This window comes from Notechis scutatus, chromosome 2, assembly GCF_049901735.1.
Source record: "Notechis scutatus isolate UNSWTSFEM ecotype Mainland chromosome 2, rNotScu1.2, whole genome shotgun sequence".
NCBI lineage: Eukaryota > Metazoa > Chordata > Lepidosauria > Squamata > Elapidae > Notechis > Notechis scutatus.
This window is the reverse complement of record NC_142010.1, coordinates 245,069,296-245,096,087: the sequence shown is the minus strand read 5'-3', so window position 1 is coordinate 245,096,087 and position 26,792 is coordinate 245,069,296. Positions and strand designations below refer to the sequence as shown.

Here is a 26,792-nt window from a genome sequence, read left to right as displayed (position 1 = left end):
CACTTTGACTATGGGAAGTCAGCAGGAAATTGCTGACCTAATGGATTGTCGGATTTAGTTAATAACAATGGGGACTGCAGCAATTAGTACTCAGTAAGTGATATAGTAATGCTTTCATAAGTGCATACCGCCATTTCTAGACATTGAAAAAGAGTGCCCAAAGTATCTTTTCCATCTTGTTCTTCTTTTTTATATTTTTGATATTCAATTTTTAGTTCATCCACAAGCAATGCCATCGTGAAGAGAAATTTTTTCCAAAACAACCACCCGAGTGTTTTTAATCAAGAATAATTCCCAAAAGTTCCAAAGTCACCAAAGAATCCAAATAAACTATTTCTTTTAATACTTTTTTCTTTCTTCCATTTCTCTTTCTGGGGTTGCTGTTTGATCAAAGAGTTCCAATTAAGATATATCTTTTAGAAGCCGTATTAATATTCAGAGCTCTTTAAAATTCTAGGCAATCTCCTCTTTTTTCCAATTCTGCTCCAATTTTTTTTCCTCTCCCTTCCCACTTACAGCAACAATTTTCCTTTGAATGTTCAGAAATCCATACCTCCAATGCGGGTTTTCCAATTTCTTTTAAGATTCTATCACTGTCATGTTCGGAAGGAGAGTGAAAAGAAAAAAAAAGCTTTTCCTTTAATTTACATTCGCCGCTTGACACATTCTGGAAACGATGTTTCTTTAGCAAGTTTCAAATTCCAGGATACTTTCACTGTTACTTGTCCCGGTCAGCAAAGATCACTTTCAATTCTTCACAGCTCCTCCTGCACTTTCTTTTTCTGGCTGAGCTCTTCTATGTGGCGGCCATTGCTGACCGCCGCTCAGCTGCCTTTGGAAAAGGGGGTTTCGCTGGCTAGGGAAGAGAGGTGCGATATCCCTCGACCCTGCCAGACCGCCCCCTGTCTTCGCCACCTTCTACGGAGGGCTTAGCCCCAGCCAAATGGCTCGGGCACTCAGGCAGTGAACACAGGCAGAAACCGCGCACAGTCATGGATTCCTGCCTGCTCCGAAGCGCTGCAGACCGGAAGCCTGATATAGTAATGCTTTATGATTGCATAAAGTTTAGCTATAGAACTTCTGGTCCCAATTGCCATTATGTGTTGAAGACTACCTTTATTTCCTTGTAATATTTTTTTCAGATAAATTGTGTTATAAATAAATAGGCTTATGTAAATAAATAAAATTAAACTGTAAAAGCACGAAGTATGTTAATTTAGCCTTTTCTAATTTAATGAATAACTCTTAAAAAAAATCTCAAGGTTTCTAAACTCTGCTAAACAAATAATTCCCTCAACACTGTTCAACTATTTACAAAGTCTGCACTACTATTACTGTTAATCTTCTCATCACTCCTTATCACACATCCCCTCCCACTTGTGACTGTATTACTGTAACTTTGTCGCTTGTATCCTTACGATTTATATTGACTGTTTCCTAGTACGATTTGATTGTTTATTGTACCCTATGACTATCATTCAGTGTTGTTGTACCTTATGATTCTTGACTCTTGATGAATGTATCTTTTCTTTTATGTATACTGAGAGTATTTGCACCAAGACAAATTCCTTGTGTATCCAATCACACTTGGCCAATAAAGAATTCTATTCTATTCTATTCTATTCTATTCTATTCTATTCTATTCTATTCTATTCTATTCTATTCTATTAATTGAGCTCCTAAACCAGATTTGATAGAAGACTTTTAGACATGTCTAGATTACAATCTTGATTGTAAGCAAGAATAAATCCATTAACAACAGTTAATTGCCTGCAGATATAAATTCCTTTTATAGCTTCAGTATTTCAACTTAATAGCTTCTTCCTCCTGGTTTTCTGAAATAATAGATACTTGTTGTTCTTGGAGGTCTTGAAACCAAATTGCACTGTGTTTACTTAACAAGTCACCTTCATTCTAAGAATCACTGGTTCACACTTTAACCCTTATATTTGTTAATCAAGGCAGGCCTATAGACATGGAAGATGCCCCTCTATAAAGTCAGAAATTGCTTTCAAATTTCTTTTTCCTTCCCCCACCCCACAAATTATATTCTAAGTTTATTTAATCATATGTACAAATATATGACAAAAGATATTAGATACGTTAGGTCTGGAACCCTGAAAAAATGGCTCCAGGCTGCAGCAATAGCAGTAGCACTTAGACTTATATACTGCTTCACAATGCTTTACAGCCCTCTCTTAAGTGGTTTACAAAGTCAGCATATTGCCCCCAACAATCTGGGTCCTCATTTTACCCACCTCGGAAGGATGGAAGGCTGAGTCAACCTTGAGCCTGGTGAGATTTGAACTGCCAAACTGCAGTCAACCGGCAGTCAATATTGGACAAGCTAGATAAATAATCTGAATTGGCATAAGGCAGATTCTTATGTTCTTTCATCTATATTTCTGTTTTCTACAGGGGATCACACATATAGGTTACTCAGACCTGCCCAGCAGAATGGCTACGCAAGCTAGTACCTTGTATTCAAATAACATCACAAAGCTCCTAAAAGCCATCAGCCCAGACAAAGAAAACTTTTACTTTCACATAAAGGATGAATTTGATTATGGCACCCTTGACCACGTTGTTAGAGGAACAGTGGTAATGAAGGTAAAGGGGCTCTTTCTCCCCCTGAAGCTGAAGATGTATATTTTATTTAAGTAATCTTATTTATAGCTTTGTATTTGAATTTCCTGTGAGTGAAATAGGCTCATTCCCATTTTGAAATATATTTTGCAAGGAGAGGAGCTTATTTTTCATTTATTATTTAAAATTAATAGTATTTCCCCGTGCTGTTGATGTGCTATTTGTTCAGAGTATCGCAACATAAATTCAGTGCCAGAAACATAAATACAGATGACTCAGGCTTCATTTAACTTCTTTAAAAAACATATGAAGTAAATTTTACAATACCAGTTGAGATTTCTCCAACGCAAACTCAAACAGAAACAGACATGTTACATGTTCAGAGCAGAACAGCAACTCAGTAGCTCAGAAACTGACATCATTTTCACTTTAGTTCAGCAGGCAAGCAAGACACACAGCAGAGGAGAGAAGCAGTTTCATTTTCAATAGACAAACTCAGAGCTTAACATAACTTCAGAGCTGCAGAGTCACATATAGAGTCACACCTAGGCTACTTCTTGTTTCACTTTCCAAATAGTCCTCATTGGCTGACTTAGTTGCTATGCCTATTCGTTGACTCTGTTAACTATGTCTCTGCCAGTTAATGAATACGATTTCGTCAGCATCTCTGACTTCAGAAGGATTAAAATATGGATTGCTAGTTTTTAACGCTTGAAATATCTGTTTGAGGTGGTCATAATTGGTATTTATTTATTTGATTTCTGCAGCCACCCATCTCAAATGACTCTCAGCAGCATACACTGTAAACATGTAAAACAATACAGAATACATGGTGACGAGTAAAATTGGGGACAGGGAATTTCCCATTCAACATTTTTGGTTACATATTTCTCCTTTCCTTTTAACCCAATTGGATAAGAAAAAGAAGGCCCAAGGATATAATAGGCATAAAGAGTTAGGGAATGGAAGGCAAAGAAAATCTCTGTGCATCTGTGTATTAGACAAAATTAATGAGAAAAACATATGGCTTTGATTAAAGTGGTTAAAGTTTAATTGAGAAATATAAATACCTCTATGCCATGGAGAGGAAGATCTTTAGGATTCCCAAGTATGATACCTATAATATTGACAGTCTACTGAAATACTCATGAGTAGCTGCCACTAGTAGTGATGGGAAAAATGTACATTGAAGGCCCTGGATCTTCGTTCCTCTGACACCCCCATAACATCAGCCTGAAATTGCTCCAACCTTGGAGTTGATCTACTTTCCGCCAACCAAATTCAGCAGAATAGGAATCAATGTATTGTCTTCTGCAATAGGAAAAGTTTGTAGGTGTATTAATTATTCTACTTTGGAATTCATTACCAAAAGACAAATTGCCTTGTCTCTTGCTTTGTCTGTTACCTTAATTTATCTAGCCAGGTGCTTCCTGAGGCATTAGGATTGCAAATCAGATTATCCTAGTCAGTAGTTTTGAAGGAGTATGGGAGTTGAAGCATTATCACAGTGCTCTGTTGCCAAAGACTCCTTAATCAAAAAGTTAAAAAAAACCCTTCTAGATATCAAAGTCTCCGCTCCTTTAATATTTTCCTTTTTGTTTGTCTATTGCAACTTTGAAGATAATAGGGCCTCTGGAAGTTTTCGTTGACTCAGAAATTGTGGTTTTTGAATCATTAATATAAATCACTTGATCTTTTAATTAAGCCCTTAGTTCTTTTTTCTTCTTAGGATGGGAAAGTGATTTTCCCAGCACCGCCTCCTAAGAACATTCCTCAGGCAGCACCTGTGAAGCAGAAGACAGTGGCAGAGTTAGAAGCAGAGAAAGCTGCTACTGTTACACCTTTCAGGAAAACAATGACCTCTGCTTCTGGCTATACAGCAGGTGAGAAACGAGTGCCACTGTTCGGCTTCCCTGGAATTTGCTGACACAGTTAAGGGCTGGCCTTGCCCAATCCAAGAAAATGCAACCTTCTCCATTCTTGCCATTGTCCAGATGTGTGGATATCAATTCCCGGAATTTTCTTCACAGATCATATTGGCTGGAGAATTCTTGGAGTTAGACAATCCAAGATGGTAGACTCAGTCATTCAAATCCAGTAGCATGACCTTAAAGCTGGCAGACTGTCAAAGGGGACATCTGTTGAGCAATATAGAATTCCTGTAGACCAGGGGTCCCCAACCACCGGTCTGCGGACTGGTACCGGTCCGTGGAACAAGTCCTACCGGGCCGCTGGTTTGCTGGTGCGCGCCATCTTTTTGATGAAAAGTGCTTCCGGTGAGCTTTTCCGGGTAGAAAGTTCACTGGAAGCACTTTTCATCAAAAAAGATGGCGGCATAGCGCTCGGTGAGCTTTTCCGGTGAGAAAGCTCACCGGAAGCACTTTTCATCAAAAAGATGGCGGCACCCAGCTAATGCCGGTACAGGGCCGCCATAAAAAAGGTAGGGGATACCGGGCCACGGCATAAGAAAGGTTGGGGATCACTGCTGTAGACCACATTCTGTACCATCTAATCTTGGCAGACAGAAGCAGACAGAGAGTTTGACTCTTCTCTTTGTTGGTTCAGCCAAGACTTAGTGATTTGCAGCGAGTCAGCATTTTCATCCAGGATTAACTCCTAGATCATAGGTGTTTTCGAACAATTGATGAAGGTGTGGACAACAGGGATTTTAGGTGTAAAGGAATGTCATTGCTATCATTTTCTGGCTATACTGCAAATTGCCATTTTTCTCCTTGCAACTGCTAAGTTGCACCATATCACCCTCTGTTCTTTATTGCTCCAGTGTTTGCCCCCTGGCCATTTTTTTTCTTTTCCATTCACCTAGTTTTTCTAGGGACAGTTATTAACATTATAGATCAGATTCCTGTCTCCAGACGTCTTCTAGGATCAGTAAAAATTAAAGTGGGGTGCCCTTCATCTAGATCAGTGATGGCAAACCTTTTTGTTGTGGTGTGCCGAAAGCAGGCGTGCATGCCGGCACCCACAATGCAACACCCCCCCCCGTGCATGTGCGCACAATACCTCCACCGTCCCCTTACCTGCACTGTGTGTGCCTCCCAGCTGATTTTTGCCCCGTTTGAGGCCTTTTTCGGCCTCCCAAAGGCTCGAGGGAAGCCTCTGCAGCCTTTGGAGGCCGAAAAACAGTCCGTTTTTTGGCCTCCAAATACCAGATGTGACGAAACCGGAAGTACAGAAGTGACCAAACGGGCCTGTTTTTCAGTCTCCAAAGGCTGCAAAGGCTTCCCTCGAGCCTCTGGGAGGCCGAAAAAGGCCTCAAATGGGCTGAAAACCAGCTGGGAGGTGCGCGCATATGCAGTGCTGGTAAGTTTGGCTGGGGCTCGTGTGCCCATACAAATGGCTCTGCGTGACATCTGTGGCACGTGTGCTATAGGTTCACCATCACTGATCTAGATGCTTTTCTGACAAGTGTCTTAAGTGTTAAGGGGTAAATCCCTTTAGAATCATACCTCTGGCAGTCTTGCTTGGAATGGTGAACTCATTTATTCAGGGCTGTGTTAGACAAGGCCCTGGAAACGGATGCAAAACTGAGTGGCTGTCTCTAATGAGAACACACTATCAACGGTTTAAGGGAGCTGTTTTCCATAGATAGCCAGCCAGTTAGTTAATATATATTTTCTGCCTCTAGCAGCCCCTACCTGAGACAGGCAATGGTCATCTTAGCCTCCATTCACAGGGAGGTGATGGCAGTATTCCAAAAGGCTGAATGTGTTTTGTTTTGTTTTACAGGACTTGCTACCGTGCTTGGGCTGGGTATTGCTGCTCCAAATTCAGCTTTTACTCAGATGGTGACAACCTTTGGCTTGGCTGGGATTGTTGGATACCATACTGTATGGGGCGTGACTCCCGCACTCCATTCACCACTCATGTCAGTGACTAACGCCATCTCAGGTACGACTGTAACTTTATTGATTTGATTTGATTTGATTTGATTTGGTATTGAGGGGATTCTGGGTGGCTACAGAATGCCAGTAAGGTGGGAGCCACATGGATACCAGAGAGAATCTTACTCCAGAAGGCAGGCACTGCAACAGAAGGCATGCTTCCTAGATCCTGTTTGATTAAAGAGTCTGGAATACACTAACCTGTCAGCTGAAATCAATTGGACAGACACTGTGGCAGAAAGGAAATCCCTCAAGTAATGAACCATAAGCCATTTAGGGCTTTATAGCCCATAATCAGCATCTTGAATCACATCTGGAAGCAAGCTGGCAACCAGTGTGGCTTGTGGAGCAGAAGTCTCACATGGATATATCAATTGGCATAATTGGCTGTGCTGGTTCTGGACCGGGTGAAATTTCTGAGTGGTTCTCAAGGGCAGTTCCCTGCACAATGCATTAGAATATAAAGCATGAGTTGGCTAGGACATGAGTGTCTGAAAGACGTCCCTATCCAGGAACAGGTACATTTGGTGTAAGTATTTCTTTTGAACATTAATATTTCTGTTCTTAATCGTGATTGAGAGGAAGTTTTATACATTAAAAATGAAAGTATGTGAATGAAATTACGGCTGATACAGTTCATGCTTTCTGTTAGAGAATATATTCTGAAGCTCAAAGTTTGTCTTTCCTTATCTATTTTTGCCATTAGTTTGAGTGATATAATGTCTGAAAAAGAATAATCTAGACCTACTTCATCTTATCTATGATTTGCTCTTGTAGTCAACCAGTAATGAACAAAACCTATCAATTCAGGTCCTAAACATGTTTAGAATTACTGTGGAACTTTCAATTCTTACTTCCTAGAAGCCCAACTCTCCAAAAGTTAATTTTTGCACCGTTTATAGCAAAGGTTATTAGTTAAGAAACAGACTACATAGAGTAAAATCTTTGTACCAATCCATATTTGGTCCAAAAGATGAATTGCCATATTTACTACCGTGTTTCTCACATAATAAGGCCGGGCCTTATTTTTGAGCCCGAAAAAAGGCTAGGCCGTCTTTCGGGGGTAACTAATTTCCCCCTTTCATCCTCATCTAGAGCGCCCGCAGTGCCTTGCCACCAGCCGCTCCTAAGGGCGATCATGGCGAAGTGCAGAGAGCTCCCTACTCCCACCAAACACCTTTGCTGCAGACCCAAGACCTTTGGCACCTGCCTCTGTTGCTTTCCTTCTGCCCATTCCGCTGCCGTTTGGAGTGCCGTTGGAGCTGCTGCCGCCGTTTGGAGCTGCCTCTGCCGTTTGGAGCCGCCGTCGCCGTTTGAAGCTGCCGCTTCCGCGTTTGGAGCACTACCGCTGTTTGAAGCACCACCGCCACTCCAAACATGGCGGCAGCTCCAAGCGAGCGGCAGCTCCAAGCCGGAGCGGCAGCTCCAAACGTGACGGCGGCACTCAAGCGGCGGCAGCTCAAGCGGCGGCGGTGGCTCCGCTTCCGTGTTTGGAGCTGCCTCTGCCGTTTGGAGCCGCTGCCGCCGTTTGGAGTGCCGCCGTCACGTTTGGAGCTGCCGCTTCCGTGTTTGGAGCTGCCGCCGTGTTTGGAGTGGCGGTGGTGCTCCAAACAGCGGTAGTGCTCAAAGCGCGAGCGGCAGCTTCAAGCGGCGGCGGTGGCTCAAACGCGGCAGCAGCTCAAACGGCAGAGGCAGCTCCAAACGGCAGAGGCAGCTCAATGGTACTCCAAACAGTGGCGGCAGCTCCAAGCGGCGGCGGTGGCTCCGCTTCCGTGTTTGGAGCTGCCTCTGCCATTGGAGCCGCCGCCGCCGTTTGGAGTGCCGCCGTCACGTTTGGAGCTGCTGCTTCCGTGTTTGGAGCTGCCGCCGTGTTTGGAGTGGCGGTGGTGCTCCAAACAGCGGTAGTGCTCCAAACGCGGAAGTGGCAGCTTCAGCGGCGGCGGCGGCTCCAAGCAGCGGCAGCAGCTCCAAGCGGCAGAGACAGCTCAAATGGCGGCGGCGGCTCCAAATGGCAGAGGCAGCTCCAAATGGCGGCGGCTCCAAGCGGCAGAGAGGCAGCTCCAAGCGGCGGCAGCAGCTCCAAGGGCACTCCAAATGGCGGTGGTAGCTCCAACGGCACTCCAAATGGCAAGTCCCCCCACCCTTCCCCCTATTTTGCATGTTTTAAACTAGGCCTAAATTTGGGGAGGGGCTTAATTGATTTTATGCCTAGAAAACATGCTGGGTCTTCCTATTGGTGGAGGCCGTATTGTTGGAGAAACACGGTAATGAGCTTTTAACTGTGCATTCCATCTGTGGTTGCTCCTGAGGCATATTTAATGTTGCAGGACTATGCCAAGTTCAAACTTCTGACTGGCCAAGATGTTGCCAAAGCATCATGGCAACTTTTGAATTATCAGCTCTTTGAGTAGGCCAGACATGGAAATGGATTGTGAGTTCTAGTCCTGACTTAGTTATGAAAGCTGGCTGGGTGACTTTGGGCCAATCACACTCAGCTCAATGTGTGGAAAATAGGAGCAGGAAGAAATTGTAGATAAGTTTGCTGCCTTGAATTATTTATATATATAAAAATAAAGACTGAATAAGAAATGGCTAATACTGTAAAAAGGTTGAAAAGCTAACAATATTTCTCCTTCTCTCCCTCCTACAAGCAGGATAGTTTTAAGTTCTTCCTCATTTTGTTTGACTTTCCTGGAATGTGTTCATCTTTTGCTAATAGCCTCTGCATGTTTTCTCCAAGAATCTCTCTGCTTTGCTCTGTAGCAATACAGCATAGATTTCCGTAATAAAGAATGCATTGGGAAGATGTTTGTATGCAACACCTTTCTTAATATGACAACCTTTGTTGACTAACTGCAGGCATATGATATTCTTAAAACAAGTTGCTAATCCATGAAAAGATTTGAAAGTACACAATCAAGTCTTTAAGACTTATATAAATAATAAATAGCAAATAACTACAGGTGGTCCTTGACCTATGACTAGAATTGGCATAAGTATTCCTGTTGCAAAGCAAGGAGGATGTTAAGTGAGCCATGCCTGATTTTACAACCTTTTTTTTTGGTGGGGGGGTGTTATTTAGTGAATCACTGGAGTTGTTAAGTGAATTGTGCAGTTGTTAGGCAAGTACGGCTTCCCCCATTGGCTTTGCTTGTCAGAAGGCGACTGGGAAGATCGCAGACAGCGATTGGATGACCCCAGGATGCTGCAAACTTCATAAGGCCTGGTTCTGCTAGTGGGCCTGGGGATCGCAGAGCGGGATGGAGCCCATTAAATGCCTCGTGTGGTGTGTTGTCGCCAGGATGGGGGAGTTATTTTATCCTATTATTTCATTAATTTATTATATGATTCTCTCTTTTATTAGTTTGATTGGTTTTTATATGAGGTTTTTATATTCTTGTAAGCTGCCTTGAGTTGCCATGTGCGAATCGGCGGCAATATAAATTTCATAAATAAATAAATACTGGTTGCAAAGGAGCCAAATTTTGATCATGGGACTGAGGGGGATACTGTGACAGATGTAGATGGAAGGACTGGCTGTCAGTCACTTTACAGTGTCACTGTGACTTGAACAGTCTGTAAACCAATGATTGTAAGTTGATGACCACCTGAGTACAGATAATTCCCAACAGTGGTGGCATTCAATTTTTTTTTACTACCGATTATGTGGGTGTGGCTTGGTGGGCGTAGCTTGATGGATGTGGCAAGGGAAGGATATTGTAAAATCTTCATTCCCTCCCCACTCCTGGGGGAAAGTTACTACAAAATCGCATTCCCTCCCCACCCCACTAACCTGCTTTCCAGCTCTGTTCTCCTGTGCAGGGCAACAAAAGAAGACCCAGCCGATCAGCTGGGACTCAGCAGGTAGAGAATAGATGGAGGCGGGGCCAGTCAGAGGTGGCATTTGCCGGTTCTCTGAACTACTCAAAATTTCCGCTACCGGTTCTCCAGAACTGGTCAGAACCTGCTGAATACCACCTCTGATCCTCGATTTACAACAGTTCATTTAGTTCATCTGAAGTTACAACAGCACTGAAAAAAAGTGGCTTATGACCATTTTTTCACACTTATGACCGTTGCAATATCCCTACAGTCACACTATTTACATTCGGATGCTTGACAACTGACTCACAGTTATGACGGTTGCAGTGTCCCGGGGTCACGGGATCCCCTTTTGTGACCTGCCGATAATCAATGGGGAAACCAGATTCACCTATCAACCGTGTGACTAATTGAAGAACTGCAATGATTCCCTTAACAAATCTAGCAAGAAAAGTTGTAAAATGGGGCAAAACTCAACACATTTCTCACTTAACAGCATAAATTTTGGGCTTGATTGTAGGCATAGGTTGAGGACTACCCATATTGCAAATAGCTGCCTACAATGAAATAATTTTGATCTAGGCATTCTTCATTCAGTTGCATTGAATTTTATGTAGCCTTTATAAGAGATAGGGTTAAAGTGAGATTAAGGCTAAATTTAGTGATGTTTTGGGGAGAATTCTTTTGATCAGTCGTGACAGCAGTAGACCACAAAGTCCCTTCCCAAAGTACAAGAATTAGTTTTATAACAGGAATGGAAAGCAAAGGAAAGCAAAAAAAAAAAAAAGGATGAAAATGCATATTTGGTTAGAAAAAAGGTTAAGACAGCATATAGATTTTAAACCATTTTTGTTAGGCATAATACCAGAAAAATATGATAAAGGGAATGTGTTTTTGATGTTGTGTGTTTTAACAGCAGCAAGAATTGTATTTGCACAACATTGGAAAAGTGAGGAAACACCTGTGGAAGAAGATATAATTTTAAAAATATTGGACTGTGCAGAAATGGACAGATTAACACTGAAGATAAAAGAAAAAGAAGACACAGAATATTTTTGAACTTGGGACTTGTTTTATCAAATTGGATAAAAGGGATAGAAATTAGGAACTTAAAAAGTATTACTATGTAAACAAATTGACCCAGACAACAGTACACTGTTCACTAAGCACTTATTTGTATGTAAAGAGAAAACAAATATGTGTGTGTGTGTGTATGTACATATTTGTGTGTGTACACACACACATACACACACACACGGATGGAAAGCAAAGGAGAAAGAGTACAACAGAAAGAAGGACTGAGGAAACGAAAGTAATATTTTGGCATCAGTACCATGAGGAGTCCACCTATGTAATTAAAGACTTAAAATGAATTTAGTGGAGGATATGTTGGTACTAATTAGTTATGATAATCAGAATTGTGTTCTGCAAACAGAAGCGCTTCTCTTTTGCTAAAAAGATTTCAGTGTTGATGTTTTTCTTTTTCAACAGGACTGACTGCTGTTGGCGGATTAGCACTGATGGGAGGGGAATACTTACCTGGAACTCTGCCTCAGGGCCTTGCTGTCCTTGCTGCTTTTATTTCCTCTGTCAACATTGCAGGTACCAAACAGGTTCCTAGCTTTCCTACTTCCTATCTTCGGGAAACCTTTCAAAAGTGGTGCTAAATAGAATAGCTCATAAGGTGCAGTTTTCTTGAGCGCTTGGAGAGCTTGAGAGATTCTAGCAAACAAAGTGAGTTTGAAACTTTTGGGTAATAGCAGCAAAATATGTCAGATGTTGTAAATGGAATATCTTCCATTCTATCTGGCTTCTTTGCATGTTTTTTGTACAATTTCTGAGCATCCGAAAGACCAGCTAACAGCCACAAGGTTTTCCAATAATCTTCAGCTCAAATGTTTCTTGAGGCCAGAACCATTATTTTCATGTAATTGATGGTATGCCTCAAATGTTCCAATAATAGTAATTGTTCTGAACTATTCCTTGCTTTTCTTGCCTGTATCAAAATGCTACATACATAGATAATAGTCCTTTATAGGGAAGACTGACAATTTCCTATTTGATTGAATTTGTGGGTTCACTGTAATAACACATTTATGTTTTAAAGTACTTCTTAAGTTTTCAGAACCTAATTATTATCATTTTTTTAATTATTTTTTGTGGCATAGGTGGTTTCCTGGTCACTCAGAGAATGCTGGATATGTTCAAGCGCCCTACTGACCCTCCTGAATTCAACTATTTATATTTGTTGCCTGCTGCTTTGTTTATAGGAGGATATGGAACAGCACTGCAAAGCGGTTATAACATTGAACAGGTACGAAGGTTGCTCAGGTATTATCCACAGATCCATTTTTTAAATACAAGTCTACAGTCTGGTGACCAGATTATGAAAGGCCATCTGATGCTGATTTGCTAAGGTGTAGTCAATCTTACCCTTGTCTGATGTCTTTCTATGCTTGCTAGGATGAAAAGGGAGTCCAGAACATGTAGAATAATGTTTATAGTACTTCATATACAAGTACTGAAAGTCCTTGACTTACAACCATTTGTTTAGTAAACATTCAAAGTTACAATGGTGGTGAAACAAAAAGACTTAGAACCTGTCCTCATACTTCTGGCCACTGTAGCACCTCCAAAATCACATTATAAAAGATTAGGCAGTTGGCAACTGGCATGTATTTATGATGGTTGTGGGGTCCTGGGGGGGGGGGGGGGGGCGGGGGGTGTCACATGATTGTTACTTGCAAACCTCCCAAACAGTTTTACAAGCAATCAGTGGGGAAATCCAGAATTGCTTAATGACCGTGTGATTCACTTAATGTCTACAACAAAAAGCTTACAAAATCACTTAATCAATTTAATGATCCCCTTGCTTAGCGACAGAAGTCCTGGTTCCAATTGTGGTTGTAAGTTGAGGACTTGCAAGAACTGTATCCTTGCAAATGGATTGGAGGCTGATGATAATTTGTGTTCCTTGTTTTGATGTGTGTTTTAAGTAAAACACTAAATAGTATTTTACTTAAGACCAGCTATTGTTTCGTTTGCTGAGATGAAATTGGAACCGGCAGTGCTCAATATAATAGTTGCACAATTAGCAGCCGTGCCACAGTGATATAGCAATAGCACTTAGACTTATATAGTGCCTCTCTAAGTGGTTTACAGTCAGCATATTGCCCCCAACAATTTAGGTCCTCATTTTACCCACCTTGAAAGAATGAAAGGCTGAGTCAACCTTGAGCCTGGTGGGATTTGAACTACCAAATTGTAGGCAGATGGCTGCAGAGGTAGCTTGCAGTACTGCACTCTAACCACTGCGCCACAGAGGCTCATGTAGCTAGTGGAATGTAACTTCTCGGTATAATCTTGGTAGGAAGAAAGAAGAAAGCTATCTTAAGAATATCTTTATTTTCAAAAACTTCATTTCCTATGTTAATGCACTTCTTTAGACTGGAATGATGGTGACCTCAGTTGATGGAATTGGAAGTTGTTAGCCTCAAAAGTTCTTATACTCCTTGTAGCAATTTCAGAGGTATCTTGTTACTACGCTTGAATATCAGAAACCATCTTCAGAAAAGGCTTTCAGGTTAAAAGGAGATCTTGGTTAATTTTAACCATGGTTTGTGTTGGTTCAGATAGGGATTTGGCTTCAAGGTGAAGTTGTACAGAAGGAAGTACACATTTCTTGGTATATTTCTTTATTCCCCCAAATGAAATTAGCACCTGCATTATCCCAATGACAAAATCCATTGAGCAGAACACATTGTTTTTCAGTTGTATCAGATGACAAAGCCTGATCTAGCAAAGGCAAAAAACCTGTATTGATATTTAAAAAAATGTGATCATTAATGAGCATGTCTCTTTTCCTTTGCAGCCAATCGTTATGTAAAATGTATTAGGTTGAGAATTAATTTGATTGTCCAGGGGTCTTCTATATAAATGTTATAATCAGTTCTGTCCTTTCTTGGCGCTGATAATAGTGCAACTATTTTGAACAGGCTGAATGAACTTCCTCTGGGCATTAGCCCACCCCATTGCAAACTGCCAGATTTGCTTAAAATCTCAGTTGGGCAGAAACATATTTGAAGAGAAAGCAGCATGGACAGTATCTGCTGTGAGGATTTTGAAATCCAACTAAGCAGTGCTTTGTACCCCAGTCAAATCTACAATTTTAAGTCCTTTCTAAAAAAATATATATGTCTATATTATTTTCATCTTTTAAAGATGATGTACCTGGGTTCAGGATTGTGCTGTGTTGGTGCCCTGGCTGGCCTTTCTACCCAAGGAACAGCTCGACTTGGCAATGCTTTGGGTATGATAGGTGTTGCTGGAGGTTTGGCAGCTACCCTGGGAAGTCTAAAACCATCAGTTGAGCTTCTGGCCCAGATGTCGGGTGCGATGGCCCTTGGTGGCACCATAGGTAAGTGCAAAGCAAAAGGATTTGCATGATTTGGAAGACTTACCTAATTCTGTTGTGGCATTTGCATTAGGTGATGGGAAAGGAGGTCTACTTGAAAAAGTTATAGGAATGTTAGAATGGGATAGAAACCTGCTCCTTAGCTTTTTGTGTTTAGACCCTCAGATTCCTCAGAATGTATTTCTGATTAAATATAATTAAAGGGCAAAACACCAATGACAGAGCTTACAAGTCATGCTGATGTTGAAGAAGCAGTTGTTCCTATGGTGTGTACTCTGATCTGAATTATCGAGCAATATTATCTCCTTTCACAGTTAACATGCAACTGTTTTTTGTTTCTGCAGGTCTGACAATTGCTAAACGTATCCAGATTTCAGATTTACCTCAGCTAGTGGCTGCTTTCCATAGCTTGGTTGGCTTGGCTGCTGTTCTCACTTGTGTCGCAGAGTACATGATTGAATTTCCCCATTTTGCAACTGATCCAGCTGCAAGTCTCACAATGATTGTGGCCTATCTTGGCACATACATAGGAGGTGTAACCTTCAGTGGCTCTCTTGTTGCTTATGGGAAACTACAGGGTAAACTCCTCTTTTTCTTCCATAGTGTGCTCTTTTTTATAAGAGTGCGTGACATATATTCACTATCTATTTTCTTTAGCTTAATTTGTGCTAAGATGCTAATCAATCTTTCACAGATTGGTTACTCTCTAGAGACATTAGATTTCAAATACCATAATTATAATTAGAGTGCATATGAAGATCATTACATTTAAAAACTGTACTTGATCGATATATGGGTTTTATGGTGTCAGGCATGGATTTTGTCGTTACTTCACATGCATCAAAATGTGCTGCATATGGAAAATGAACATGTCAGAGAAAACTATGTTTTGCTTAATAATTGACAAAATGGAACTAGATGGGCTAGAGGCCAGATGTAGACTTACTTACACAAGTGAAGATTATGCTGATCATCTGAGAAACATCTGCAAAGTATAATTGAACAGAAATACTTGGGAAAGTTTTTTTTCTCATGCATTTATGATAGCTGCAAGATACAAAGTATTAATGCAGGCAATATTTATGGTGCCCTAAGTCCTACCCTTTGTTTTAATTAAAATACTAGATTTAATTAAAATACTAGACTTTAGATTTTCTTAGGAGGGCAGTCCTCTGAGAATCTGTAAACTCTGTCTCATTCTCTCTGCCTACAATACTGAATAGGATTATTGAGGGACTAAAATGGAAGGAGGGCATACCTTGAGCTCCTGGAAGATACAAATCTATTAGATAAATAAAGGTTTGTCATAAATTCAGGTGTTTTTATGTTGAATTTATGTTTACTGATAAAGAAATAAAGTTAGTAAATGCAACACAAAAATAGTTTGTCATGAAAGGACTGCCTGTGAGGGCTCCTGGATTGTGGATGAAAGGTGAAAGCAGAAGGAGTATGCTCCATCCCATAATTGGGTAGACCAGGTTGCCCTGATAGACCAGTCTCACCGGAAAAACACTTTTTTTCTCTTAGCAGCAACTCTCTTAGCAACTTTGCATTCTGTTTCATAAGGCCCATATCACTGAAATCATGGTATGATAATTAGTAGAAAAACAATGTTTAGCCAAGTATCTGGTCCCTGTGGACTACCTATAGTGAATTGTTAAGTATAGGATGTAGTTTTGTTAATATGACAGAGGAAAAAAAGAGACCCGATATTGGGTCTGTGGGATTCATCCTGACTTGTTTTGTTGTGTCTGATTTGTTCCAGAAATTTAAATTAAATTATTTTCACATTTATAGGTATCCTGAATTCTGCCCCACTCCTCTTACCAGGACGACACTTATTGAATGCTACTTTGTTAACATTAAGTATAGGTGGAATGGTTCTGTACATGATGGATCCAAGTTACACAACAGGGTTGACTTGCTTAGGATCTGTATCTGCCTTGTCTGCCGTAATGGTAAGTGTGAATTTATAATAAATTATAAATAGTGAGATATTTCACATTTTCACCAGATGTGGTAAATAACCTGATCGGTCCTGTCTTCTGAGTACAGAGAATTCTAAAGAGCTTTTTAATGAAAAGGAGACATAAACCAAGATGATAAATGTTCGGTGGAGACATTTTTAAAGACTTTTTGGTTAACACATATTTTTAAGAAGGATATAAATTCAGAAATCATTTCAGAGAATGATAGCAAAAATGCTCAATAGTATGGGAAACAAAGCTATGGAAAACAAAGCTTGCGTAACAGGGACTAAATAGAGATGATCTTCTTATGCCATATCCATCATTGGCGATCATGTTGGCGATACTATTTTTTATCAACAACCACACGAAAAAGTGCTGTTGACATTTGTCCAAGCCAATCCCTTAGATTTTGAAGCCATGATCATCATCTTCAAAGAGCTGGTTTTTTTTTTTTTTAAAAAAAGGTTAGAATTCATGGGATGGATATATTTTCAATCACTGATTAAGAAAAACTTTGTCCTTATAAGAGCAAAAGTGGAAAGAATGAATTTAAAAACGTGACTCTTTATATTTATAAACTTTATATTAAAGCTGGGAATTTATTGGGGATGTTCCTGTTCCAGATGGACCTGCAGATTTGCATACAAAAATTCTCTTCAACTCTGACATTATGACTTAAGCAGATTTCTCTAGCTTTGAATCTTCCTGTTTGATTAAAATTCCCAGAAATCCTGGCTAGTATAACTGTAGGCAAAGATATCTAGGAATTCCAGGAATTACAATCCAACATATCTGGAGGTTTCCTTTTGAGGTTAAGTCTGGTTTCAAGGACATGCCGAGTTTTTGCAATTAAACAAGTTCTTTATAAAGAGTGAAGGAATCGTAAGTAATGCTTTGTGGAATTCTTTTAGGCTCTCCTCATGGATATATTAAAAACTCAATTATGAATTCAACTTGTTCTTGACTCATGACCATTTGTTTAGTGGCAAATTTAGAGAGCACTGAAAACAGTGACTTACAATCAGTCCTCTCACTTAATGACAGTTGCAGCATCCTCCATGGTCATGTGACCGTAATTCAGGCACTTGACAATCATTGTGCATTGAGGATGGTTGCAGTATCCTTCGGACTTTCTCAACTGGCTTCCAACAAACAGAGGCTGGGAAAACTGTCAGGGAAGGTGACAAGTTGCAGTCATGCGATGTCTTGCTTAATGACTGCACTGTTTATGATGATTTTTCCGCTACTGAGGTCGTAAGTCAAGGATTTTCTGAAAAATACATTCAGAGATGGACAGATGCTACTTTAAAACTTCCAAGTTGCAAACTTTTGCTGTTTCGAACAAACCTGTCCACAGGTCTAGCCTAGAAGGCCCTGGAAGTCAGTAGAAAGTGGAAAGGGGTTAGTTTCTGGCACCCCATTTATGTAAGCAGTGTGCTGGGATCTGATCATTTCCTGTCTTCTCCAGACTTCACTGTCTGAAAATCCTCTTGCGTACTATAAAGTAAGAATTTTAATGTACATGTTTTTTATGCTTCATAGACTTAAAACAGTCTCTTGGAATGCCACCTGTTCATAAGTAGAGCATTGTCTATATAATCATCTAAATTTTGTTTTATTTTGATCAGTAGTGGGATTCAATTTTTTTTTACTATCGGTTCTGTGGGCGTGGCTTGGTGGACGTGGCAGGGGTAGAATACTGTAAAATCTCCATTCTCTCCCTACCCTGCTACCCTGCTTTCCAGCTCCGTTCTCCTGTGCAGGGCAACAAAAGAAGACCCAGCCGATCAGCTGGGACTCAGGAGGCAGAGAATAGATGGAGGCGGGGCCAGTCAGAGGTGGTAATTGCCGGTTCTCCGAACTACTCAAAATTTCCGCTACCAGTTCTCCTGAACTGGTCAGAGCCTGCTGAATACCACCTCTGATTTTGATGCTACATTTGGTACATCTAAAAGATTCTATGGGTTTTGTTTTAAAGTAAGATAATGTCTGTAAGCTCTGGATTCTATTTACAAATGTTTTTAAGTTAGTGATAATGTCTGCATTAATATTTCAATTTTTGCCTTTTTTTCCTTTTCACAGGGAGTTACTTTGACAGCTGCCATTGGGGGGGCCGACATGCCTGTTGTTATTACTGTCTTGAACAGCTATTCCGGCTGGGCACTCTGTGCTGAAGGATTCCTGCTTAACAACAATTTGTTAACCATTGTGGGTGCCCTGATTGGTTTTTCTGGGGCCATCCTGTCTCATATCATGTGTGTGGTAAGGAGATTTTGGAGATGTCCATTCCAACACTTATCTGTTTCATTACTCTTTCTCTGCCTGTGGGAAACGCTTTCTAATGTACTGTATATTTTGTTTCCTTTCTGGACATTTTCAGTCAGTTCCTTTTTAATCCTTTTCTCCTTTCTTCCCTCTCCTCATTTTTGCACGTATATCTTTTGATAGTATTGGTACGCACATGAATGTCACAAACCAATGTAGAACAAAATTATGTTTTTGCCATGTGACTATTAAATGTTCAATGCTAGCAGTATCATATAAATAAAACTGCACGGGTAATTTAATAAAATTTGGAAAGGCAGAGGAGGGAAATTGGTGCAGGACAGAAACTTAAGTAGATTCTTTAAAAATATTCAATAGAATGAAAATACTGTAGGCAGCTTCTAAAGCTTTTAAAAGTTGAGAAAAACATATCTGAAGGAAGAGGATTCTTTTGTGAGAGAAAAATTGCATTGTTCCTTCCTCAGCTGTAATTGGGCAGGGGCTTGCTTCGATTCACCTCAACTCAACAGATGAAAGTATCAAAAAGTTTAACTTATGGAATCCTGTTAATTTGTTTTAACTCACCATATTTCATTTAGAATTAATTCTGTTGTTACTACCATATATTGCTTTGGGTGCTAGTTTACTCAGCTGTGGAAAGTGGGGAGCAAGTTAGTTATAAAGATATTTTATTTGCTTTTTAAGATTGTTTACATGCCACAATTAATCAGAAGAGCCGATTAACTTGTTTGCTTGCTGCCTTCAGCTTCTCCTCCACAAGATTTCAAGTTTTCAAATGAACCATCCATTCCTGATTACAGTTAAAGGTATCATTCAAATTCAGCATACGGAATACTTTAAGTTTAAGCCAAACCTTGCCAAATATAAATGAACATAAACCAAGCAATGGTTTAAGTACGTGGAAAAAAAAACTTATTTTCGAAACAGAACATTCTAGGGAACTCCAGAATGTTCCATTGTTCTTAGGAATCCCACTTGATCACTGAGGTCTATTTAGCTCCCTTGGAAGCCTCTTTCATGTCAGAATACCAAGATAACATTAAGCAGCCTCTTGAAAGAGCTTATAATGCAACTTATGCAGAAAAGTATTTGTTTCTTAGTATAGTATTAGTATTTTGTGTTTTCTACATAAAGGGAAATCTTTACAGAAGAGAGAAACCTTGTGGCAAAAAGCTACTAAATATTTAAAAAGTGAATTAAAAAAACAAAGGGCAAAAACACATATTATCCTAGTTGAATACTGACAAATCTATTGCAACAATAATAGATTCTCCCTTTGCAAAGTAGGCCCCAAATTTATGAGCTTGTACATCTATTTGCAATCCTGTCAAACATTACATATATGAAAGAAAAAATAGTTAGCAGGTTAAACAGTACCAAGGTTAAAGTTCAAAGCCCTCTGTAAACAATCTGTTGTAATTTATTCATAGAATGTTTACACGGTTTGGTACTATTCACAAATATATCTATCGACAAAAGTCTATCTGCTAGTTGAAAAAATGTATAAAACAAATAAATAAACAAATCATTAAATCATTTGCATCTGAGGCCTAGTAAAGAAAACCCATCGCCCAGACCTTTGAAAGGTTGGGTGGAAATTTAGTGCAGATCAAAAGCAGGTTCCAGGCCAACTCCAGGATGCGTTGATCTTGAAAGTGGAGCACCAAATAACTTTGCCTGTCTGGTTTGCTTCTTTGAGAAGCAGTAAGGGTCAAAGGCATCTCTCTTGCCTGGGTTTGGGTGGTAGTGAGGATAGTGATGCAGTTCCTGGGTAAAAGCCTAGCATAGGTTGGTAGGAATTCATGCTCAAAATGGGAATGGTAGGATGGATGAATAGACCTGAGATGAGAGGCCAGCCAGGTGTTATATGCAATTGCCTGGTATGAGAAAAATAGTCTGGTTTAATAGGACAGTGTGATTGGCTGTGTTTTTAGTATTATAAGTGAGATTTAAGATATCTTATTTCTTGTTATTTTGCTGCTTTTCATTTTGTATATAGAAATGTTTGTATGTGCTTCCATTTCTCTGTTTGGCCCAAGTTTCTGCAGATTAGAAGAAGATATATTAAGACATTTTGTGGCCCTTCCAGCAGAGGAATGGGGCATCCAGATTAAATATATAGAATACTGCAGACTCCTAGGTGTTTGAGATAGAAGTTCCTCTTGCCCCATATCGACACCAAAAGCACACCGTTGTTTAAGAAATGATTGCAAATAATAAGGCTCAAGAGCAGGCGCTTAAGCGACAGTGGGGCAAGATCTGGAGTGAATATGAATTGGTGTTAAAGCAGAAGTAGAAATTGGAATGAAGCTGTATTAGGTCTATTCCTGATGGCATTTCCAGAAAACTACTCAGAATGGTGCAGTGGCCTAGAGGTGGAGCTCTTGCCACACAATCAGGAGGCTGTTAGTTCAATCCTTGGTGGTGGCAGATATTTCTCTCTCTGTGCACAATGAGTAGATATCAGCTGTGAACCCTGCATTGACGATAGGAAGGGCATCCGGCCAGTAAACACTGCTCCATTCAGTTGCCTGACTCTACCCTGATGTAAGGGGATTGTAGGGTCACTAAAAGACAAAAGAAATCTAGAAAACTACTGAACTATTGGGTTGTCTGGCAAAGGACCAATTCTTTAGTAGCCCTGACTAGTTTGATTTTACCTCATTTAAACAATTTGTGCAGTGAATCAGATCACATGGCTCTAAGCAATACCATAACGCTCTAGTATTTCTGTATTTTCTTAGAAAACAGCTGATTGAAATGTTATTAGATAGCTTGTATGTCCACATCTCTATCGAATAACATCTGAGTCAATTCTGTTTCATGAGCAAAAAAATAGACTGGGCAGCAGCTTGATTAAATACTATAATATCAGAAATTTGCTATTCCTCTGCTGCTGAGGGATAACTGTCTAATACTGGATACTGGATGTGTTCATGTGAGTATCCAAAGAGTGAATTTTTCTGTGTTCCTGTTAACATTTTCTGATTACATATTTGACAAGAAGACACACATATAGGTTAAAACCATGTTGGAACCATGGTATCTGTAAATTACGCATAAACACAGGGCATTTCTTGTATGTAGACAACTTGCTAAAACATTTCACTTTTAGTTTTCTTTTCTTTCAATTGATGGCCACTAGATGTCGATAAATCTATATAAATGAGTTCCTAGAAACAAAATACCTACTAAAACTGATTGAGGAGATTTAATAATCTCTACATGATGATGGTACTACTTTCTCTTCCCCTCCTTTTTAAATAAATATTTTTAAAAGTAGGAATTTATTATTTTATATAATGAAAACAGTAAGTGCATTGAACTTAATGCTTTTTTTCAGTAATCCTTAATTTTTTCATCTGTTCTGCCTTCTTTTCTTTTTTTCATATTTCTCCAAAGAAAGACCTTTGTTATCTTCCAATGCCTTTAAGGTAGAATTATGTTTGGTATTTGCATAATTGCATCATCTTGAGGTTGGAATATTATGGGAAATCAAAACTTGGAGTGGGATGAAGGGAGGACATTACCAAAAAAACACACTTTGCCGAAATAATTGCTTTGTGGAATTGTGTCCATTGTGCTTGGTTTTAAATGTCAACTTACTCAAAACACCCAGTTATGCTTTTTTTTTTTTTTTTTTGCTCCCTTAGGCTATGAATCGCTCTCTTGCTAATGTGATTCTTGGAGGATATGGTACTACTTCAACAGCTGGTGGGAAGCCAATGGAAATTACTGGCACTCATACAGAAGTGAATATGGATGGTGCAGTAGATATGATAAAGGAAGCCAATAACATCATAATCACTCCAGGTGAAATTGGGCTGCTCCTATTCTGTAACTGTTGAATGTAAACTGAGAATTTCCAAGTGTACACATTGTTTGAGGCCAGCAAGTGGCTTCCATTAAACTAACTTTATGCCTGCAGTTTGTTAAAAATAGCAACATTTGTGTCATCTCATAACAGAGCATGTAAAAGTAAGATTCTAGGGATTACACAAAACTCCCTTTCTCTACAGAAATACTCTACTCTTATACTCTTGGGTTTCTTAAACTCAAGTTTCTTCTTATTAAAGAGTACATGAAGGTATGCCAAAAGACTCCTTCCTTCGGATTTTAATGTAGAATGTAAGATCCAAAAGGAGAACTACATCAGGTTGTACTGTTTGAGACCTGGATCATGGCCTCACCTCTGCTTGTGTATTGAGGAACACTATTGAATTCTACTTGCTTCTCTGTCATGCTGTAGAGCAGACTCAGGTTGAAGTCTGCACTCAGCAGTGGAAGTTTACCATTCATTGTCTCTAACCCAAACTTACTTCCAATGCTATTGCAATGAAAATGTGGATGGTAGGGTGGTGTATATACCATCGGAAACTTCTATAGCATGCTAATCTAATAAATAAAATACAATATTAAGAGAATCACGTCACAGCAAAGTTTAAATGACTTAGTCTAAGGAATGAAAAGGGGAATGGTGCACCTATCCAGTCATATCTTTGTGTGACGTTTTTAATGATGTAGCCAAGATTGTGAATGAAATGGATGCCCAGTTTTACTGCCTGATTCCAAAGGGACAAATTGAGATCCATGCAAACTTATCATAGGGGAATTGAGAAGGAAAAGCCATTTGTTTGCATTTGTCAACAATGTACAGAACAGCTGGAACAACTTATCCTCCAATGATAAATTTACGATCATCAAAGAATAACAGCCTATCCCAGGTTCTTGGGAAAGACTCAGTGGGTGGGTAAAAATACCAAATACAGTTTAAACATCTAGCTACTCTGCAACAAACACAAGAATAACTTAAACCTGTATGTTTCCTGACTCCTAGTGTACAGTATAAATTATATGTCTGGAGTTCTCTAACCCAAAGTTCTTATCTTGACTTTTTCTCATCTTAGTTTTGGCATTGCTTCTGATAACTGCATTCTATGTAGCAACAATTGTGTGTTCATAGGACTATTTCCTAAAAAAGTACTTTGCGGTAGGTTGACTGAATATAATATTTCAAGTTATAGCCAAGATAGATCCTAAGAGTAAATAAAATAAAAGTAAAAATTATTTGCTCAGAATAACTTCATGGAGTAAGTTGATTGATTGATTATGGCCCCCAAAATCATCCACTGAATTTCCATGGATGAGGGTAGACTTAAACCAGCATACCATGGGAAAATTGGCCATGAGATTTATTTCATTTAGAGTTTTTAGACAACTTGACTCCCACTGACTCTGAGTGGCTTACAATTAGAAATACAAATTTATGAAAGAGAAAAAGAGATCATGAAATCCCCTAAAGCAATATATACCCCCCCCCCCCCACCAAAAAAAAATCTATCAAGCAGGGTTCAACCTTCACTTTGCCCTCAAACGTGGGTGAACAGCCAGGATTGCAATAGATTCCCGAAAGCTATCAGGATGGGAATGACCTGGGTTCTTCAGGAGATATCATTTCTGCAGGCACGTACTGCAACAGAGCAAATATGTTACTTGGGTTTTGCAAGACAGTACTCCTGAATTAATGGGACCTGGACCATGCTGCATTGCAATAGGAAACCAAACCACATTAAGACGGGTTCCCAACCCTCGGTCCATGCTCTGGTACCGGGCTGTGGCGCATTAGGAACCGGGCCAAGCAAGTGGTAGATGAACGTGTGAAGCTCAGTTTGTGCAAGCAGCAGGTGTGCGTGCATAACCATCTCCTCTTACGGTATGTAGAGCTGGAAAGATTGACGACCATTGCAATAGGATAAATGGTGGGATTCATATGTTTCACACTGGTTTGGGCAAATAGGTTGTAAAATTACACCCCCACCCCCCCAAAAAAAATATCAAAGTGGATCCGTAGGTGCTGCGCTGTGCTGCAGTGGAGAAATGGGAAGGGGAACGGCCGGCGTGATGGAAAGAGAAGGCCGCTTTCCTTCTTCTCCCTGTTCCTACTTCCTTCATGATGGCCACTCCGTTTCTCGTTTCTCCATTGCAGCGCAGTGCCCAGGATCCACTTTGATAGCGGGGGGAGGGTAATTTAACAACCGGTTCACCTAGGGTCAGGTTGGCCATCACGAACCGGTTAAATTATTTGAATCCCATCACTGATTAGGATACTCACCAGGAGGTGCTTAACTAAGAATATGCACTAATCTTTTCTTGCATATTGTATCTTTATAGTTGGAACATGAAAGTTGTGGGTTTAAATTCTGGTAGAATCAGAGCTTTATTCAAAGGCATCATTTATCTTGGATCTTTTCCTCATTTTTGCAGGATATGGCCTGTGTGCAGCAAAGGCTCAGTATCCAATTGCTGATTTAGTGAAGATGCTGAGGGAAGGAGGCAAGAAAGTCAGGTCAGTGGATACATGCATGGTGGTTTCTATAATGCACTTGTCTGTTTTAAGAGTTCACTGTTCTGGCAGAATTTCTATTTTTCTTATTTTTAATTTCTGATAAATAATAAAATTTATATAATTTATTTGAGAGCTTTTCTAATGCTGGGATCTTTTACATGCTGATACCTCTCAAAGTGGTTTGCTTACTTCTGCTAAAAAGTAAGGCAAGGCTCCTCAAAAGCTGGTAAAAACTTATGTTCTTTAATTAATGTATTTTCTTTATTCACCTCATCTTTTACCATAAAATGTCCAAGGTAACCAATGTGACCAAAAATTCTAATACAGGTAGTCCTCAACTTATGATCACAATTGAACCCAACATTTCTATTGCTAAGTGACATAGTTGTTAAGTGAGTTTTGCTCCATTTTACAGTCTTTCTTGTGATAGTTGCTAAGTGAATCACTGCAGTTGTTAAATTAGTAAAATGGTTGTTAAATAAATCTGGCTTCCCAATTGACCTAGCTTGTCAGTAGGTCACAAATGACCTTGGAACACGGCAGCCTTCATAAATATGAACCACTTGCCAACCATCTGAATTTTAATCACATGGCCATAGGGATGCTGTAACAGTCATAAATGTAAAAAACAGTCCTAAGTTACTTTTTTCAGTGCCATTGTAACTTCTTCAAACAGTCATTAAACGAATGATTGAAAGATGAAGACTACCTGTAGATTCCTTCACACTCTGTTCTAAGAATACAAAGCTGAATTAGAAGCATATAATTATTGAATTATCTCCTTCCATTTTCTTCAATTTCCGTGTATTGTTAAGGTGTCAACTCATAAAATTTTCCTATGCCTGTTTTAGTAGTTGCCATAAAAAGGGGAGGGGGGGGAGGAAGGAAATCTGCAGCAGTTTGAAAGCGAAAGTACGTTCCAACTCTTATCTTTCAAAGACTGTAACAATACCAGAGCTTCTGCCTGCGAAAATATTTAATTGGAGAATGTGAATGATGACACCCAGCCCGTGAACGTGCTCAATTGGAGAATCTGGTTTATGAGACACCCAGGGGGGAGAGGGGAAACAGGGTCAGAGGCAGGGGTGGGATTCTACAGGTTCGCACGTATTCGCTAGAATCAGTTAACATTCTAAGCAGTTTGGAGAACCAGTTGTTAGAAGAAATTACTGGCCTAATCCTGTAAGGAAGGCAGGAAGGAAACATTTTGGTGTTGCTTGCAGAAACTGCCTCTCCGTTAACCCTTATTACATTCTTGGCAGGACTAGACTTCCTGTCTCAGGAACTTCTCTGGAGTTTTTTTTTTTTCCTCCTTTGCTGGAACTTTGCTTGTGTGGAGTGACCATTCAAAATTACAATGGCACTGAAAAAAGTGACTTATAACCATTTTTCACACCTACGACTATTGCAGCATCCCCACAGTCACGAGAGACCAGGCGAGGAGATGCGTGCCTCAATGTGAGTGA

At 39.9% G+C, this 26,792-nt stretch overlaps 1 protein-coding gene across 5 annotated transcripts in view; it reads left to right on the top strand.

Moving 5' to 3' along the window:
- Positions 1–26,792, top strand: part of NNT (nicotinamide nucleotide transhydrogenase) — an 82,253-nt gene that overhangs the window by 35,940 nt on the left and 19,521 nt on the right. For 4 of the 5 annotated variants that reach the window (XM_026666473.2, XM_026666474.2, XM_026666475.2 and 1 more), the window contains exons 9-19: positions 2,419–2,610; positions 4,316–4,469; positions 6,334–6,495; positions 11,802–11,912; positions 12,479–12,624; positions 14,532–14,727; positions 15,069–15,302; positions 16,522–16,682; positions 18,777–18,956; positions 22,634–22,793; positions 25,245–25,326. In XM_026666473.2, coding sequence (XP_026522258.1) covers positions 2,419–2,610; positions 4,316–4,469; positions 6,334–6,495; positions 11,802–11,912; positions 12,479–12,624; positions 14,532–14,727; positions 15,069–15,302; positions 16,522–16,682; positions 18,777–18,956; positions 22,634–22,793; positions 25,245–25,326 — 1,778 coding nt within the window. Of the gene's footprint in view, positions 1–2,418; positions 2,611–4,315; positions 4,470–6,333; positions 6,496–11,801; positions 11,913–12,478; positions 12,625–14,531; positions 14,728–15,068; positions 15,303–16,521; positions 16,683–18,776; positions 18,957–19,725; positions 19,787–22,633; positions 22,794–25,244; positions 25,327–26,792 lie in introns of those variants that run through there. The other variant, XM_087958456.1, reaches the window with a different exon arrangement.